General features: G+C 60.5%; 3 protein-coding genes across 3 annotated transcripts in view; 1 reads left to right on the top strand and 2 right to left on the bottom strand.

The window, feature by feature from the left end:
- Positions 1 to 14,242, bottom strand: part of NLRC5 (NLR family CARD domain containing 5) — a 940,085-nt gene that overhangs the window by 303,422 nt on the left and 622,421 nt on the right. The gene's annotated exons all lie outside the window — the stretch shown is intronic.
- On the top strand, positions 2,219 to 3,982 carry ZNF319 (zinc finger protein 319; the record flags this gene model as incomplete). The annotated part of the gene is made up of 1 exon (XM_081108348.1): positions 2,219 to 3,982. One exon carries the CDS (start codon positions 2,219 to 2,221, stop codon positions 3,980 to 3,982), a length of 1,764 nt encoding a protein of 587 aa, XP_080964474.1.
- Positions 9,864 to 13,932, bottom strand: SPMIP8 (sperm microtubule inner protein 8; the record flags this gene model as incomplete). The annotated part of the gene is made up of 7 exons (XM_081108010.1): positions 9,864 to 9,894; positions 10,905 to 10,937; positions 11,248 to 11,312; positions 11,526 to 11,587; positions 12,147 to 12,321; positions 12,593 to 12,654; positions 13,710 to 13,932. The coding sequence occupies 7 exons, from the start codon at positions 13,930 to 13,932 to the stop codon at positions 9,864 to 9,866; spliced, it is 651 nt and encodes a 216-aa protein (XP_080964136.1).

The following is a 14,242-nucleotide window of genomic DNA, read 5'->3' as shown; positions in this document are numbered from 1 at the left end:
AGCGGCGGGGCGCCCGCGGCTGAGTCTGGGGGCCACTCCCGCGCCCGCCGCACCCCTTCCCCAGCCGTCCCGCCCGGCCCCCTCCCCCCCCCAACCATCCAGCCCGACCCGGCGGCCTCCGAGCTGGGCGGCCAGGCCGGCCTCGCGGCGCAGCAGCTTCCCGGGCCGGGCCTGCGCCCCCAGGCCTTCCTGGGGCCCATTCGCCCGCGGGGCCAGCGCCCGGGCTGCAGCGGCCTGGCGGTGCCGGGCGAAGGCTGACAGGCGCTGCGGAGCTGAGCCGGCGGGCACTGCGGGTGGGGAGGTGATGGGCTTTCTTTCGCTCTCCCCGGGAGGAGGAAGGGCTGGGGTGGGGCGCAGGGGTGGGCCCCCCCCTTGCTTCCCTACCCCACTCTCTCCGCAGGGCGATCAGGGAGGCCTCATGGCTGCACCTTCCTGGAGTGGGTGGGCAGTGGCGCTGGGGGCCCTGGGCCAGGGACCTTATGCTTGGCAGCCATTCATGCAGGAAAAAAACAGCTGTGTTGGCGCAGCCTAGCCTAGCCTACGCCGCCCTTGGAGGAGCCCGTTCCCTCTCTTCTGGGGAGGCTTTGGCACCTGCCAGCTCGTGCAACCTGCTGCCTTCACCCAGCCCAACGGCTCTTTCCCCCTCTTCCCAGAAGATGGAGGGTGACAGCTTTCAGCCTGACTCTCACGTTGCTTTGGCAGAACAGTTAGAGGCCAGGCTGGCCGGGGAAGGCATCCACTTCTCTTTCCCTCAGGAGAAAACTTTGAAACTTTTCAGTTTTAGAGGCAGAAGAGCTGGGAACCTGTACGTGGGTTACATTGGATTCTAAAAGTTCCTCCCTCTCGCTGTCATTACCTTATGCTGCCACAAAGTGGTGAGTTAGAAGATTTGCCTGGACCGGGTGGTCTTTACCCAGGAAGTTGTAGACTTGGAGCCAGGGAGCAGGATGGTCTCTGGGAAGGCGATGAGGAGAAAGGCTCTGTGCTTAGCAGGTTACTCCCCACAATGCAGAGGCAAGCTCATAATTGCTTATATCTGCCTGCAGGCCTCGGCACAGTCACATCAGAGGATTTAGCAGTATTTTTTTTTTTTTTTTGATATTCTGTGGAATTAGTAGAAATTCTCCTGTAGATATTGAAGCTTGGTGGGTCAGTGGACCTATCATTTAATCCCATCATGCATTGGCTCAGGTCCCCGCAAGACCATCCAACCTGCGTGTAGGGAGAGAGAGCAGTTGCATCGTCAGGGTGGAGGGCCTAGGGGATAGTTGAAAGGGATGTGGGCCAGCCCCTCACAAGAGAAGGCTTTGAGAGGGTCCTTTGTTCCGTGCAGTTGTTTGAAATATTGACCGATGGAGGCCGTTTGCTGTGGGGCCCTCACACCTGGGAGGCCTGGCCTCTTTGACCCAGCAGGCTGTTCTGAGCAGTGATGTTCCGAGTCGGAATTCAGGGCAGCAGCGGGAGAGGAGCTGGCAGGCCTTAGGGAGGCCCCAAACGGAGCCTCTCTGCTTTTATCTATCTTATATACTGGGCTTCCAAGTAAGAATTTATTTGCAAAAAAAAAAAAAAAAGTTATGCTGCTAAAATCATTGTTTTGGATACTGTGGCCCAAACTGGTCAGCTTTTCTTGGAGCCTGAGCAGAATGTGTGACTTCTTTGTGTGGCGGGCAGGTCACCCCGGACTCTCACCTGCGAGGCAGCTGGTGAAAGAAGGCTGGCAGTACGTGGGGGGCTGGGACGTCCTGGCCCAGGTGGGGTGGAGACAGCTATTGTCCCTTCTGCCGGAGGCGCTGAGCTGCCAACAGACTTCTCTGGTGGTGTGTGAAGGGAGCAGACCTCCCAGCCCGAGCCTCCCCCTTCCCTGGTGTGGCTGATGTCAGTGTGGCCAGTGCAGGAAAAACAGGGAGAGGGCCCAGTGGCGGGACTCTGCCTCAATCTCACGATTTCTCTCTTTTCTACAGAACCCATCATCCGGGAAGGCAGAGCCTCCCGGGCATTATTGGCACCCTGCCCCGAAGAGCCCCCGGTGCTGGAGGCAGAGCCTTGTAGCCTGTCGTGGTTAATGACTGGGGCCATCTGACCAGAAGTCCCTCCTCTGTGCCTTGTCTGAGGTCCTCATCCACCCCTGATCCCCGGCACCTTCTCTCTCTGGGTTGGGTCATCTTAATCGGGGAAACTGAAGCCATTACTGTCCAAGCCCTGCTTCATCTTCCCAAGCATGTCGGAGAGCTGGCAGCAGCCGCCGCAGACGCAGCCGCAGCAGCCGCAGCCCCCGCAGCCGCAGCACCACGCGGAGCCGCCGCCCGCCCTCGCGGAGCACGCGCTGCCCCCCGGCTCCGCCGAGAACCCTCTGGGCTGTGCCGTCTATGGCATCCTCCTGCAGCCCGACCCGGGCCTGCAGCCCCCACAGCACGAGCCCCTGCAGGCGGCAGGGGAGCCAGGCCCCAAGTGCGGGGTGTGCGGGCACGACCTGGCACACCTGTCCAGCCCGCACGAGCACCAGTGCCTGGTGGGCCACGACCGCTCGTTCCAGTGCACGCAGTGTCTCAAGATCTTCCACCAGGCCACCGACCTGCTGGAGCACCAGTGCGTGCAGGTGGAGCAGAAGCCTTTCGTCTGCGGCGTCTGCAAGATGGGCTTCTCGCTGCTCACCTCGCTGGCCCAGCACCACAGCGCGCACAGCGGCACCGGCGGCCTCGTGAAATGTTCCATCTGCGAGAAGACCTACAAGCCGGCCGAGGCGGCGGAGCCCGCGGCCACGGCGGCCCCCTCGCTGCCCCCGCCGCCGCCGCCGCCGCCGCCCGCGGTCGTCCCTCCCGAGCAGGTCGACAAGCCCTACAGCTGCCCGGTCTGCCAGAAGCCCTTCAAGCACCTATCGGAGCTGTCGCGGCACGAGCGCATCCACACGGGCGAGAAGCCGTACAAGTGCACGCTGTGTGACAAGAGCTTCAGCCAGTCGTCCCACCTCGTGCACCACAAGCGCACGCACAGCTCCGAGCGGCCCTACAAGTGCGCCGTGTGCGAGAAGACCTTCAAGCACCGCTCGCACCTGGTGCGCCACATGTACGCGCACTCGGGCGAGCACCACCTGTTCCGCTGCAACGTGTGCGAGCTGCACTTCAAGGAGTCCTCGGAGCTGCTGCAGCACCCGTGCACGCCCAGCGGCGAGCGGCCCTTCCGCTGCGGCGAGTGCCAGAAGGCCTTCAAGCGGCCCTCGGACCTGCGGCAGCACGAGCGCACGCACAGCGCCGAGCGGCCCTTCAAGTGCGACCTGTGTCCCATGGGCTTCAAGCAGCAGTACGCGCTGATGCGGCACCGGCGCACGCACAAGACCGAGGAGCCCTTCAAGTGCGGCCTGTGCGAGAAGGGCTTCGGGCAGCCCAGCCACCTGCTCTACCACCAGCACGTGCACACCCTCGAGACCCTCTTCAAGTGCCCCGTGTGCCAGAAGGGCTTCGACCAGTCGGCCGAGCTGCTGCGGCACAAGTGCCTGCCGAGCGCCCCCGAGCGGCCCTTCAAGTGCTCGGTGTGCAACAAGGCCTACAAGCGGGCGTCGGCCCTGCAGAAGCACCAGCTGGCCCACTGCTCCCCGGCCGAGAAACCCCTGCGCTGCACCCTGTGCGAGCGCCGCTTCTTCTCGTCCTCCGAGTTCGTGCAGCACCGCTGCGACCCGGCCCGCGACAAGCCGCTCAAGTGTCCGGACTGCGAAAAGCGCTTCAAGTACGCGTCCGACCTGCAGCGGCACCGGCGCGTGCACACCGGCGAGAAGCCCTACAAGTGCCCCAGTTGCGACAAGGCCTTCAAGCAGCGCGAGCACCTCAACAAGCACCAGGGCGTGCACGCCCGCGAGCAGCAGTTCAAGTGCGTGTGGTGCGGCGAGCGCTTCCTGGATGTGGCCCTGCTGCAGGAGCACAGCGCGCAGCACAGCGCGGCGGCCGCTGCCGCTGAGGGCGCCTACCAGGTGGCCGCCTGCCTGCCCTGAGTCCCTGCTGTGCCCCCCCCCCCCCCCCCGCCCCCCAGGCCAGGCCCGGCCTCCTGGTTCAGAGGCCCCTCCACCCAGCTCCATGTGCAGAGGCTCTGGGCAGGAGGACAGGAGAGCCCCGGGCAGGTGGAGAGGCCTGGCACTTCTGGAACCTGCCCAGAGGTGGGGGAGCCAGATTGCCCTGGCTGGTCCCGACACCACAAACCTCTTTCCCAGGAGAGGATTCGTTTTCTCGGGAGCCATCGGCCTCCTTTGTCTTTGTGGCCTGGAACCAGACTGGAAGTCAGGTGGCCTCTCTCCTCCCCAAGGAGGGGTTGGTGCCAGCCCGACCTTCCCAAACCTTGTAGCCTAATTAGAAACCAGATGGTTAGGAAAGAGGACAGTCATGGAAGGGCCTGGGCGAAGGGCTGGACTCCAGAGGTGGGCTGGGTGGAGGGCACCCTCCTTCAAGTTGCTGTTTGAGGGAGAAGGCCGGCCTCGTGATTAGTCTTGGGGACCAGGAGGGCACGCCGTGAGCCGCAGGTCTCTCTGTCTGCCCCGGCCAGGGGTTTCTGACAGGTGAGATGGATAGGCGGGCCGCACACCTGTGGGCTGGGTCTGCCTGGAGAGCAATCGGCCTGGCCAGAGGGAGGAGGCCGAGAAGTCCCCAGGGGAGGACACTCAGCCAGGGACAGGGCCCAGGACAGTGCCGTCTACAGGAAAAGGAGGAGAGACAGGAGGTCTAATCCCGATACTTTAGAAGCGCCCCTCCCACCTTTGCCACCTGGTTCCGAGCTCTGCTGGGGAGTGTGCTCTCAGCCAGACAGAGCTGCCGATGTGACGGGGATGGTTAGGCCACCTGGTGCCCGGGCCACGCCCATGACCTTCCCAGTGGTTGTGGACAAGTGCCCTCCCCCTTGAATTGTGTGAACCACAGTGTCAAGGGTGTGGCCTCAATCAGCTCCCGGCCCTGCGTCAGGGCCCAGGCCAGGCCTGTGTACCCAGGGTGGGGCAGGTGAAAGGACCGTGCGAATGGCCAGCCCCTGGGAACCCTCCCCTATCAGGGACCGCAGCCATCTCGCATTGCCCAGATGCCCTGGACGACATCCAGCTACTTCCAAGGCCAGGGAGTTCTCCCTTGGGTCCTCCTGCACCCTCCCTGTCTCTGGCTGCCCGCATTGCTCCTGGAGCCGTGGTGTCGGCAGAGGGAGCAGGCGGGGAAGGGGGTTAAGGAGATCAATAGGTGGATGGAGTCCACTGATGTCACTGGATGCCCGGGGCCCTTGGGAAGCCCGAGGACCTTTATCATGGAGATGAGTATTTAGGCCCCAGCTCTGCCCCTGCCTCTTCCAGCCCCCTTCCCTGGTCATGGGTCTTAAAAGAAGACTTTAATCAATGCACCAAGGACCCAGAGGAGCAGGGAGCGCCCCCCCCCCCCCATCCCACTCTCCCTTAACGCATCTGAAAAGCACATCCACCTCCTCCATCTGACCCGGTTCCCTTCCCGTGGGGCTGGGCCGACCCCCAGGAAGGGCCGGTCCCAAAAGACAGTCTCAATGCCTCAAAAGACATCGACCCCAGGCTGACAGCAGTCCCAACTGCTACTTTTTTTTCTTTTCCTTTTGCTTTCTAAAAGCTATTGTTATACTCTTCATAACATCGTATATTTTAATTTCATGTCATTTTGAATCTTATATAAAAATGTGAGAATTTGGATTTTTAAAAAGAACGTCTCCATTTTAGATAGCCCCTTTGGATGTTAATATATAGTGAGTCCAATGTATGCTTTAGAAGTAAAGACATTGCCCATCGCAGACCCCAGCACTGCGTGTTCTGGTCGTCCTTCCACGGGGGCATGCCAGGACGTGGAGAGGGAGGGAGGGGTGCGAGCCAGGGTGGCAGGCTTGAGCCTGGGACATAGGCTGGGTTCGGATCCTGAGTTTTGAACCTTGTGGTTGTGTGACTGGGCAAGGCACTGTGGAAACTCCCTCGCGGGGGACTCATCTGTAGAATGGGGAGATTAACCCTTCCCTTGCTTGGCTGTTGTGAGAATTAAATGGAGTCGTGTATGGAGGCCCTGGTGGGGGAGCTGTGAAGATGCTGACAATACCAATCGCAGGATACCTGGGACCCTCAGAAATGGCTCTGCAGCCCTGGGTCGCCAGGACGAGCAGGTCATGGATGGTCAGAAGCCGCTTGCTCAGCCCCAGTGGAAAACCAGCGCCTGCCGAGAGCAGCGACGGACCCAGAGGAGTGCCTGCTCTCACCCGCTTCCACTCGCCTGTGATCCGTCTGCATGCCCAACCCAGCTGCTTCCCGTCTCAGCCCTCCTACACCCCCTTTCTCCTGTACCCCATCCCTGCCTCCCAGCGGCCCAACTCCAGCTCAAACTTCTTCCATTTCTCAAAGGCAAGGGCGGAGGCGGGGATAGAGAGGGAGAAACAACCTCCCCAGGTTGGGGCATCTGAGAGCCAGTGGAGGGCGGTCAGCAAAGACACGCTGTCCTGGGGGTGGGGGTGGGAGTTGAGGCTAGAAAATCAAGAAGACAGGGAGCTGCCCACAATGCAGGGGCTCAAAAATGGGTACAGAAGGCTTAGTGGAAAGGCTGGGGGGGACGGGACCCCAGATATGACCTGGACCTCACACTTCTCTTATTTCCTCTGTGTGTGGCCACAGGAGGACCCCGCCCCCGAGACTGAGAAACCATGTGGTTCCTCTGCCGGCGGCCACCACTCAGCTAGAGGACACCCGGTCCTTGGTGCCTGTGCCAGGCTCGGATCCCGGCTTCCCCTGTAGCTGCATGAGCTCAGGCAAACCCCAGCCACTCCCCAGAGATGCCTGGAAAGCACTGGCATGTGCCTGGTGATTTATAGCTTCAGGTCCTCCTTCCCGAACGGAGGATGGTCTGCGTGCACCAGAGGTAGGAGCAGCCCGCCCCTGCTGGGAAAGGCTGAGCCCACGTGGAGCCTGCAATGACCTTTTCTTCCTTTGTCACTACCCCTGCTTCCCTTCACAAACCACCGAGGCCCCTCCAGCTCCCACCTGGCCCTCAGCCTCTGCGCTCCAGCCTGGGCCCAACCAGGACTGTGCATGAAGCCCGGAGGCTCAGTGTCAAGTCCTAGCCCTTTGCGAACAAGGGACCACAGGCCTTTCTCTGCTCCTCTTGGGGCCTTAATTCTCCATCCGAAGCAGGGGTCTTGACCCCTGATCTCCGAAGGCCCTCAGAGACCCGAGGCTCTGATTCTGGGAAGGTGACAGGATCGATCCACATCTCCTTTTCCCTCCGCGTCCCTCCTGGCCTCCAGCCTGCTGCCCGCCTGTCTCCGTCTGCGTTCTCTTGGTTGTAAGTGACAGGAACGGCACAAACTGGCTTACGCAGCTGCGCAACGCACCCGGCCACACACACAGGTCCCTCTCTCACCTGTCCCACATCTGATGCGACTGTCCTCCTCCTAGAGCAGGGGTGGGGGATGTCCGGCCTGTGGGCCGTATAAGGCCTGGGAAACCATTTGGTCTGGCCCTGCCAAGGCAACTGCATGCGGGACTCAAAATTCAATAAATTAGCAGCTTCCTTTCATAGCAACATAAATTTATATTAAGTGAATTATATTAAGCAAATGGTGATATAAATATCCAAATGGCCCTCAGCAGAAAAAGGGTTCCCCACCCCTGTCTTAGAGAGTAGCATTTTCACAGGGGAACTTCAGACGTTGTGACCAGGGTGGCACACTGGCGCCGCCTTCTTTAGTCTCTGGGTGATCATTCCCTTCGCCCCAACCACTGACGGTACGGCAAGAGAGTGGTACCTTGTGGGGAGGAGGACATACGGATGAGAGCCAGAGCTGGGAGGAGCCAGAGGGGGAGGCTGGCATAAACTCTGCCTTTTGGAGTTAGTAATTCCCGCTGGCTGGGGAGAGGCACTGCCCTGGTGGGGGTGGGGGCGTTCTCCCAGGGTCCACAGGTCATCGCCGGGGCAGGCAGGGCCACCAAAGACAACTTCCCTTGGGACCCATCATCCTGGCAGCTCTGTCAAACTCCCACTGTGTGGCTGGCTCTGTGCTCCGCCCCACAGGGGACAGTGGGAGGGGCCCCTGTGCGCATGAGCTGTGGTGGCAGTGGCGTGGTGGCGTGGTGAAGAGCACACAGTCACAGCCGGCTCGTGTCCCGCCGCTGTCGCTCATCAGTGCCAGGTTGTTGGACTTTCTGAGCCTCATTTTCCTTATCTGTGAAATGGAGCCAGTAATGCTCTCCTCTGGGCTTAGGGCGAGGGCACGGTGAGGTGACATTGCCCTCACTGTGTGCAGTGTTTGGCACGTAGTGGGCACTCAGGAAAGCAGGGCACGGGGAGGGCAGAGGAGAGAGGGAGCCGGACTAGCTCTCCCATCTGAGTGTCAGGGGTGTCCCACTCCCCTCCGACACCCTGTTCCCCAGACCCGTCCGACCCCCCAGCTGGCCTGAGCCTCATGCCATCCCCGTGAGATGGGCAGGGCAGACCCTTGAGATATCCAGGGGCTGCCCAAAGCCATGCCGTTAGTGATAAAAATAGCCTGGCACTGCTGGGGCTGACCAGGTGGGGGACGGGCAGTGGGGCTGGGACCTCACAGGCCTCCAGCTCCAGCCACTGGAGCCTGGGGCTCTGGCTCCACCCACTGCAGTTGACCAGGAAGCCGGAACAATGGCCGGGACTGGAGCTGGCGCTGGGTCTGGCCAGGGGAGCAGGAAAGCTCTTTCCCAGCAGGCAGAGGGGGCGGCCGGCCCTCCGCTTCCTCAGAGGTTGAAGCCGCTCCGTCTTCCCATCTGTGCGGAGCAGCTTTATAAAGAGCCCGGGCCTCCGCAGGCACCTGGTGGAGGGCCTTCTCTGGTCTCCAGTCCTCCCTCCTGACTCTCAGACCCCCGCCCCCACCCCCTGCTCCCCCTCTCTCCGGGCGGGCCAGGCTCCCTGGGATAAGCTGCTATCCTCACGCTGGCGGGTTTCTTTGTTCCTTGAAGGTCATGCATCCAGGAAAAGCCTGACCTTCCGTAGATTCACAGATTCCGCTGGAATGCCTGGCCCTCCTCAGGGCCCAGAGAGAAGGTGGAAAGAGGGCCGGGTGGGGAGGGCCTGTGGGTCTCCTCGTCACGGTGGGCGTCCGTCCCCACCGGCCTGCATGCCTGCCTTTGCTCACCCGCCAGCACTGGGTAGAGCAGACAACTGTTTGCTCACATGGTATGTTCACTGGCAGTGCCTGTGGAGCAGGAAACTTGCTTCTCTGAGTGGCCTGGGGCCCTCATCTTACTTCTACTCTCTGCTGTGCCAGGAAGAGTGCCCAGGCCCAGCCAGCCCTCCAAGCCTGCCTCCACCTCTCCAGCCCCAGCCCCCCCGCCCCCCGCCACCTTCCCCCCACTCCTGGCATACTGGTATGGTGTCTAAAAATCCCCTTTGAACCTCTTCTTTTCTCTTTAGGGCTCAAGTTCACAGTCCGAGGTGGAGGGGACTTGCTTGTGGGGCTACAAGCAGGGGATAGGGGCACAAGGAAACCCCAATTCTCAGCCTGCTTCTGCATCTCACCCCCAGCTGGGCCTCGGGGCTTAGATCCTGGCTCTTTCCCGGGGTCGCCAGACTTTTCCTCCCACCCCACCAGTCCTGCAGGAGTCGGTAGGGGCAGGAAAGGGTAAGATATTGTCATCTGCAGGTCCTGGCCACTCCCAGCCCCTGCCACACACACACACACACACACACACACACACACTCACTCACACACACAGGATATGAGCCTGGTGCCTTCCTGTGGGAGCATTAGGTTTATTTCCAGTGAGGATGAACTCTTGGGGAGATGGGGGCTGCCACCGTACCCTCTCTGTCCAGCTGGGAAACTGAGCTGGCATGGTCCAGCAGCCTGGGCATCGGCCTCCTTTTCACAGATTAGTGCCAGGGGGTCAGGTAGTTGACACGACTGTGGAGAGAAACTGGGGTGAGGTGGGCGCCTCTGGGGCATCCTGGGGGAAAATCAGGATGTCTACCCCCCGCCCCCAACCCACCTTCCTGCCCTCAAAGCTCTGAAAACACAGCTTCCGCCTGCCTTTCTTTGGCTCAAGAACCTTCAATGGCTCCCTGTTTCCCTTGTTATATTTTCAGTTGCTCTGCTTGACTTCCAAGCCCACTCCCTTCCGGTTTGCCTCACCTTTCTCTCCCTGTGATCCCCAACCATGCACCGCATTTCTCATGTTCAACCCTTTAGTGAACCGCGCTGGCAGGCCTTATATGTTAGTAACAGAATAGCACGTGCTCCCTGCGTGTGTGCAGGGTGGGCGAGAGAAGCCAGCTTCCCATCAATCATTAGGACACAGCAGCCTGTGCACCATCAGATAGGGACACCACCCCTAGGGAGGGGGTTTGCACTGGAGGGGAGAGGCAGAGGGGCGACTTCAAGGGTGGGATATCCTTGGGTTGGGCTGTAAAGACTGAAGAGGACTTTTCAGGCACAGAAGGATCAGCACAGGCGAAGGTGTGGAGCATGTGGTTGTGCTGGTGGCTTGGGTCGCACGTCCAGGAGACTGCGGACTGATGAAGAGAATGGGGCTGGAGAGGTGGGAGCCGGCCAAATGAGGCAGACGCTTGAATGTCGTGCACACTCGGGCTGAGAACACTTGCGCCTGCTCCTGCCAGCTCTGCATCCCGGAGGGCAGCCCTGACCCTCTCCATCATGTTTCTTATATCTGTCTGCTTGTCTGGCCCCTGTTCTCCTCTTGGGTAACCCTTCCAACCCTGCATGGCCGGGGGCACATTGGGTGGGACAAGCTCTCTGCCTCCCTCCCCACACCCCCCTCCAGGTGGGCTGCGCTCCTGCCTGGGCGGGTCTCTGGAAGGCAGCGGCTCTCTCTAACCCTTGGAGCCTCCCCTCGCCCAGGAGCCCAGGCAGAGGGAGGGAAGGCCAGGTGTGGGGCGGGCGGGGCAGTTCCCTACCTGTATTTGGAGCCAAATTGTCGGAACGCATTCCTGTGGGAGAGGGAGGAGGGTGAACCGGGGTGGGGAGGCGCATTCCCATCTTAGGGAACCTCGCTCCCCGGAAACCTGGCTCCCACCTCGGGAGCCTCCAGGCCACCAGGATTACGCTGCACCTTCGCCCACCCGAAAGGGTGAGGTTGCCAGGGACTGGGGGACAGGGGGCTCCGTTCGGCAGAAGTTCAACAGCTATTCATTTTGAAATTGCGATTTTCTTGTGGTGTAGTGGAGCCAACGAATTTTCCCTCGTCTCACAGGGGTCCAGGGCGGGGAGGGGTGGGGGGAAGGCTGTGGCCTCACTTACAGGGAATCGAAAGGCAGGGGCTTCTGTCCGTAGCGGTCCAGGCTGGGGTTCTGGTTGAGACAGTACTGGGGCAGGCCAGAGGGATGGGGGTGGTCCGTGAGCCGGGAGACACGCACCCCCCAACCCCACCCCGCTCACGCCCCACACAGCGCTCTCTGCGGGAGATCTCGACCCTGAGGACTGGGAGACCCTCCCTCTGCCCACGCCCCATCCCGGGTTAGCCGTTCCTCCCTCCACCCTGCCGGGCCCCAAGGACGGGCCAGCGCAGCCCTGCCTACCCGCCAGTTCTGGGTCAACTCCGGCTTCAAATAGCGCACCGCGTAGCCGCTGAAACTCTCGGCTGCGGAGAGAGCGCCCATCTCCCGCCCCGAGCACACTCGGAGCAAGCCCCGCCCTCTCTCACCTGAGCCCCGCCCCTGGGCCCCGCCCCGCCCACACCTGCTCCTAGAACAGGTCCCGCCTGAACTGCATGGCCAGGACAAGCCCCGCCCTCTCGCTCACCTGAGCCCCGCCCCTAGACCAAGCCCCGCCCACACCTGCTTAGAACCTGTCCCACCTCCACTGAGCGGGGGGAACAAGCCCCGCCTCCAGACCCTTCTTCGCGGGTCGCAGAACCCACCCTGGGCTCAGCCTCAGCCTCAGCCCAAGGGCTCCTGGCTCGTACCTGGCTCCACCCTGTCCCTACGACCAACCTCGCTTCCATGTCCCTCAATGCGTCTCAGCCCTTCCCTCTCTCAGTGCCCGCACTGCTCCCCAGCTTCCCCGCCCTGTCCTTGCTGGAGCGCCACCCCCACCCCCCTCCCCTGTCCGTAGTCAGCGCTGCGGATCCCGGACTCCAGGCTCCCGCGGCTCTGCTACCTCTCCCGCCCCAGGGCATCCTCCGCGCCAGGGAGACTTACCCCTCTGGCTCGGGCAGGGCAGCTTGAACTCGCCGGCAGAGGACACGAAACGGGACCAGTCCTCGATGGCGCGTGTGAAGCTGGGCCAGCTGATTCGGTTGATGCCCGGGGGGATGGGCGCCAGCTTTCCCTCGCGGCTCCTGTGGCGGATCTTCTGGCCAGTGGCGGTGATGTCCTGACCGGGCGATGGGAGTCAGGACCCCAGGGGCAGATGCAGAAGCCTGGGGGGCCGACGCAAACTACCCTGGAGGGCGAAGCTGACACTTGGCACTAATCTGACCGAGGGGCTCCTGAAGCCCCTGACGGAGACGGGAAGGGGACCAGGGTCCCCAGGCGGCGGCCGGAGTAGAGCCCAAGACCAGAGGCGCCTGGGGCTGGGTGCAGGCGAGGCCTTCTTCCTTTCCCCTGAGCAAACCCAGGGCCAGGAGCAGAGGACACTCACTCACCAAGCACTGCAGGGGTTTGTTGGGGACACCGAGGAGTGTGTAGTGTGCGTTGTCAAAGTCATCTGCAGAAGGAAGAGGAAGGGAGAGGAGATGCCTCCTGCACAGCAGTCGCAGGCCCGCACCAGAAGAGGTTTGGCCCACCCTGCTTAAAATTTTGTTGAGGGAAAATATTTGACAACTTTAAGAAAACGAAGAGAAAGTGGATTTTTACTTAATATGGCTTACAACAGAATAAACTCCAAAAGATCAAATATTTCAATATTAAGAGAAAAGAAACTATAGAAGTACTAGAAGAAAACATGGGTAGCACTGGCCAGTGTGCCTGAGTTGGTTGGGTATCATCCCATGCACTGAAAGGTTGCTAGTTTGATCCCCCGTAGGGGACATGCAAGAGGCAGCTGATGGATATCTCCCCCGCCTCTCTGTCTCCCTTCTCCTCCTCCTCCCCCTCCTTTCCCTTTCTCTCTCTTAAAAAAATCAATTAAAAATAATCTTTAGAAAAAAGAAAAGAAAGAAAGCATGGGTAAATTTCTTCCTAATCTTGGGGTGGGGAAGGCTGTGCCAACTCTAAATCTGGGAGCCTTAAAGAAAAAGTTGATAACTTTGGCTACATAAAAATAAACTTCTGCATTGCAAAGAACAACACGAGAAGTCAAAAGACAAATGGAAAAAATATTTCCTCGTATTTCCCAGATGGAGAGAGGATTGGGCAGAAGTTGTTATTAGTGCTTTTATTATTAATTCCTGCTGCTGCGACTGCTGACCTCTGCACAGTTGTTCTCCATGAATAATAATAACATCTACATCAATATGCGCCACGCGTTGAGACCTGTTAGGTGCCAGGCACTAGTCTAATTGGTTTTCCTGCCTTATCTCATTTGAACCTCACACTGGGCCTTGGGAGGCAGGTCCCATTATCAACCCCATTTTGCTGATAAGGAAACAGAGGCTCAGACCTTGTGAGGTTTCCTGGGTAGGAAGTAGCAGAGCTGGGACTAGCCCCTTGGTTGCTTCCACCTGCCACTCATGGCCTTGCACTCCCAGATCTCTCTCCTCCAAACCATCCACCCCTTTGCCAAAGACCCAGGGGCCCCAGCAGCGGGCCAGGTGGCCTGACCTTTGCGGCAGTAGGTGGTGGTCTGGCAGTGCTCGTCCGACAGGCAAGCCCTGGCATTATCCATGTCCATGCGGCGCAGGCTGGGCAGGGCCGGGTGGTAGAGCTGCTGCTTCACGCCGGCCAACTGGTTTCTCTGCCGCTCCATCGGGAGCAGGATGGCTGGGGACGCGTACACGTGGCTGGAGCCATCGTCCCAGGGCACCAGGTCGATGATGCGGGCCATAGCTGGGGAGCAAGGAGTACAAAGGGGTTCACCCTGGGCTCAGGTCAGCCAGACACGCTTCAGCATCGGAACACCACCTTGGCCAGTGCGGATTTGTCTTCTGGCCTGACATTTATTGAGCACCTACTGTATGCCAGATCTTTTTTATGTTTTCATGAGCTCCCTGTGTGGTGGCAGGGGCAATCGGACAACATGGTACACCCAGGATGTGCTAAGGGCTCTGACAGGGTCAGGACAGGGGTGTGTGCGTCTGGGGAGGCTGGGGTTGTGGCATTTGGGGAATGGTCTACAGGAGGTGGCATTTGAGCCT

This window comes from Myotis nattereri, assembly GCF_964212035.1.
Source record: "Myotis nattereri genome assembly, chromosome: 15".
In the NCBI taxonomy this organism is placed as follows: Eukaryota; Metazoa; Chordata; class Mammalia; order Chiroptera; family Vespertilionidae; genus Myotis; species Myotis nattereri.
Note: the sequence above shows the minus strand (reverse complement) of the source record. Positions and strands in the feature narration are given on the sequence as shown.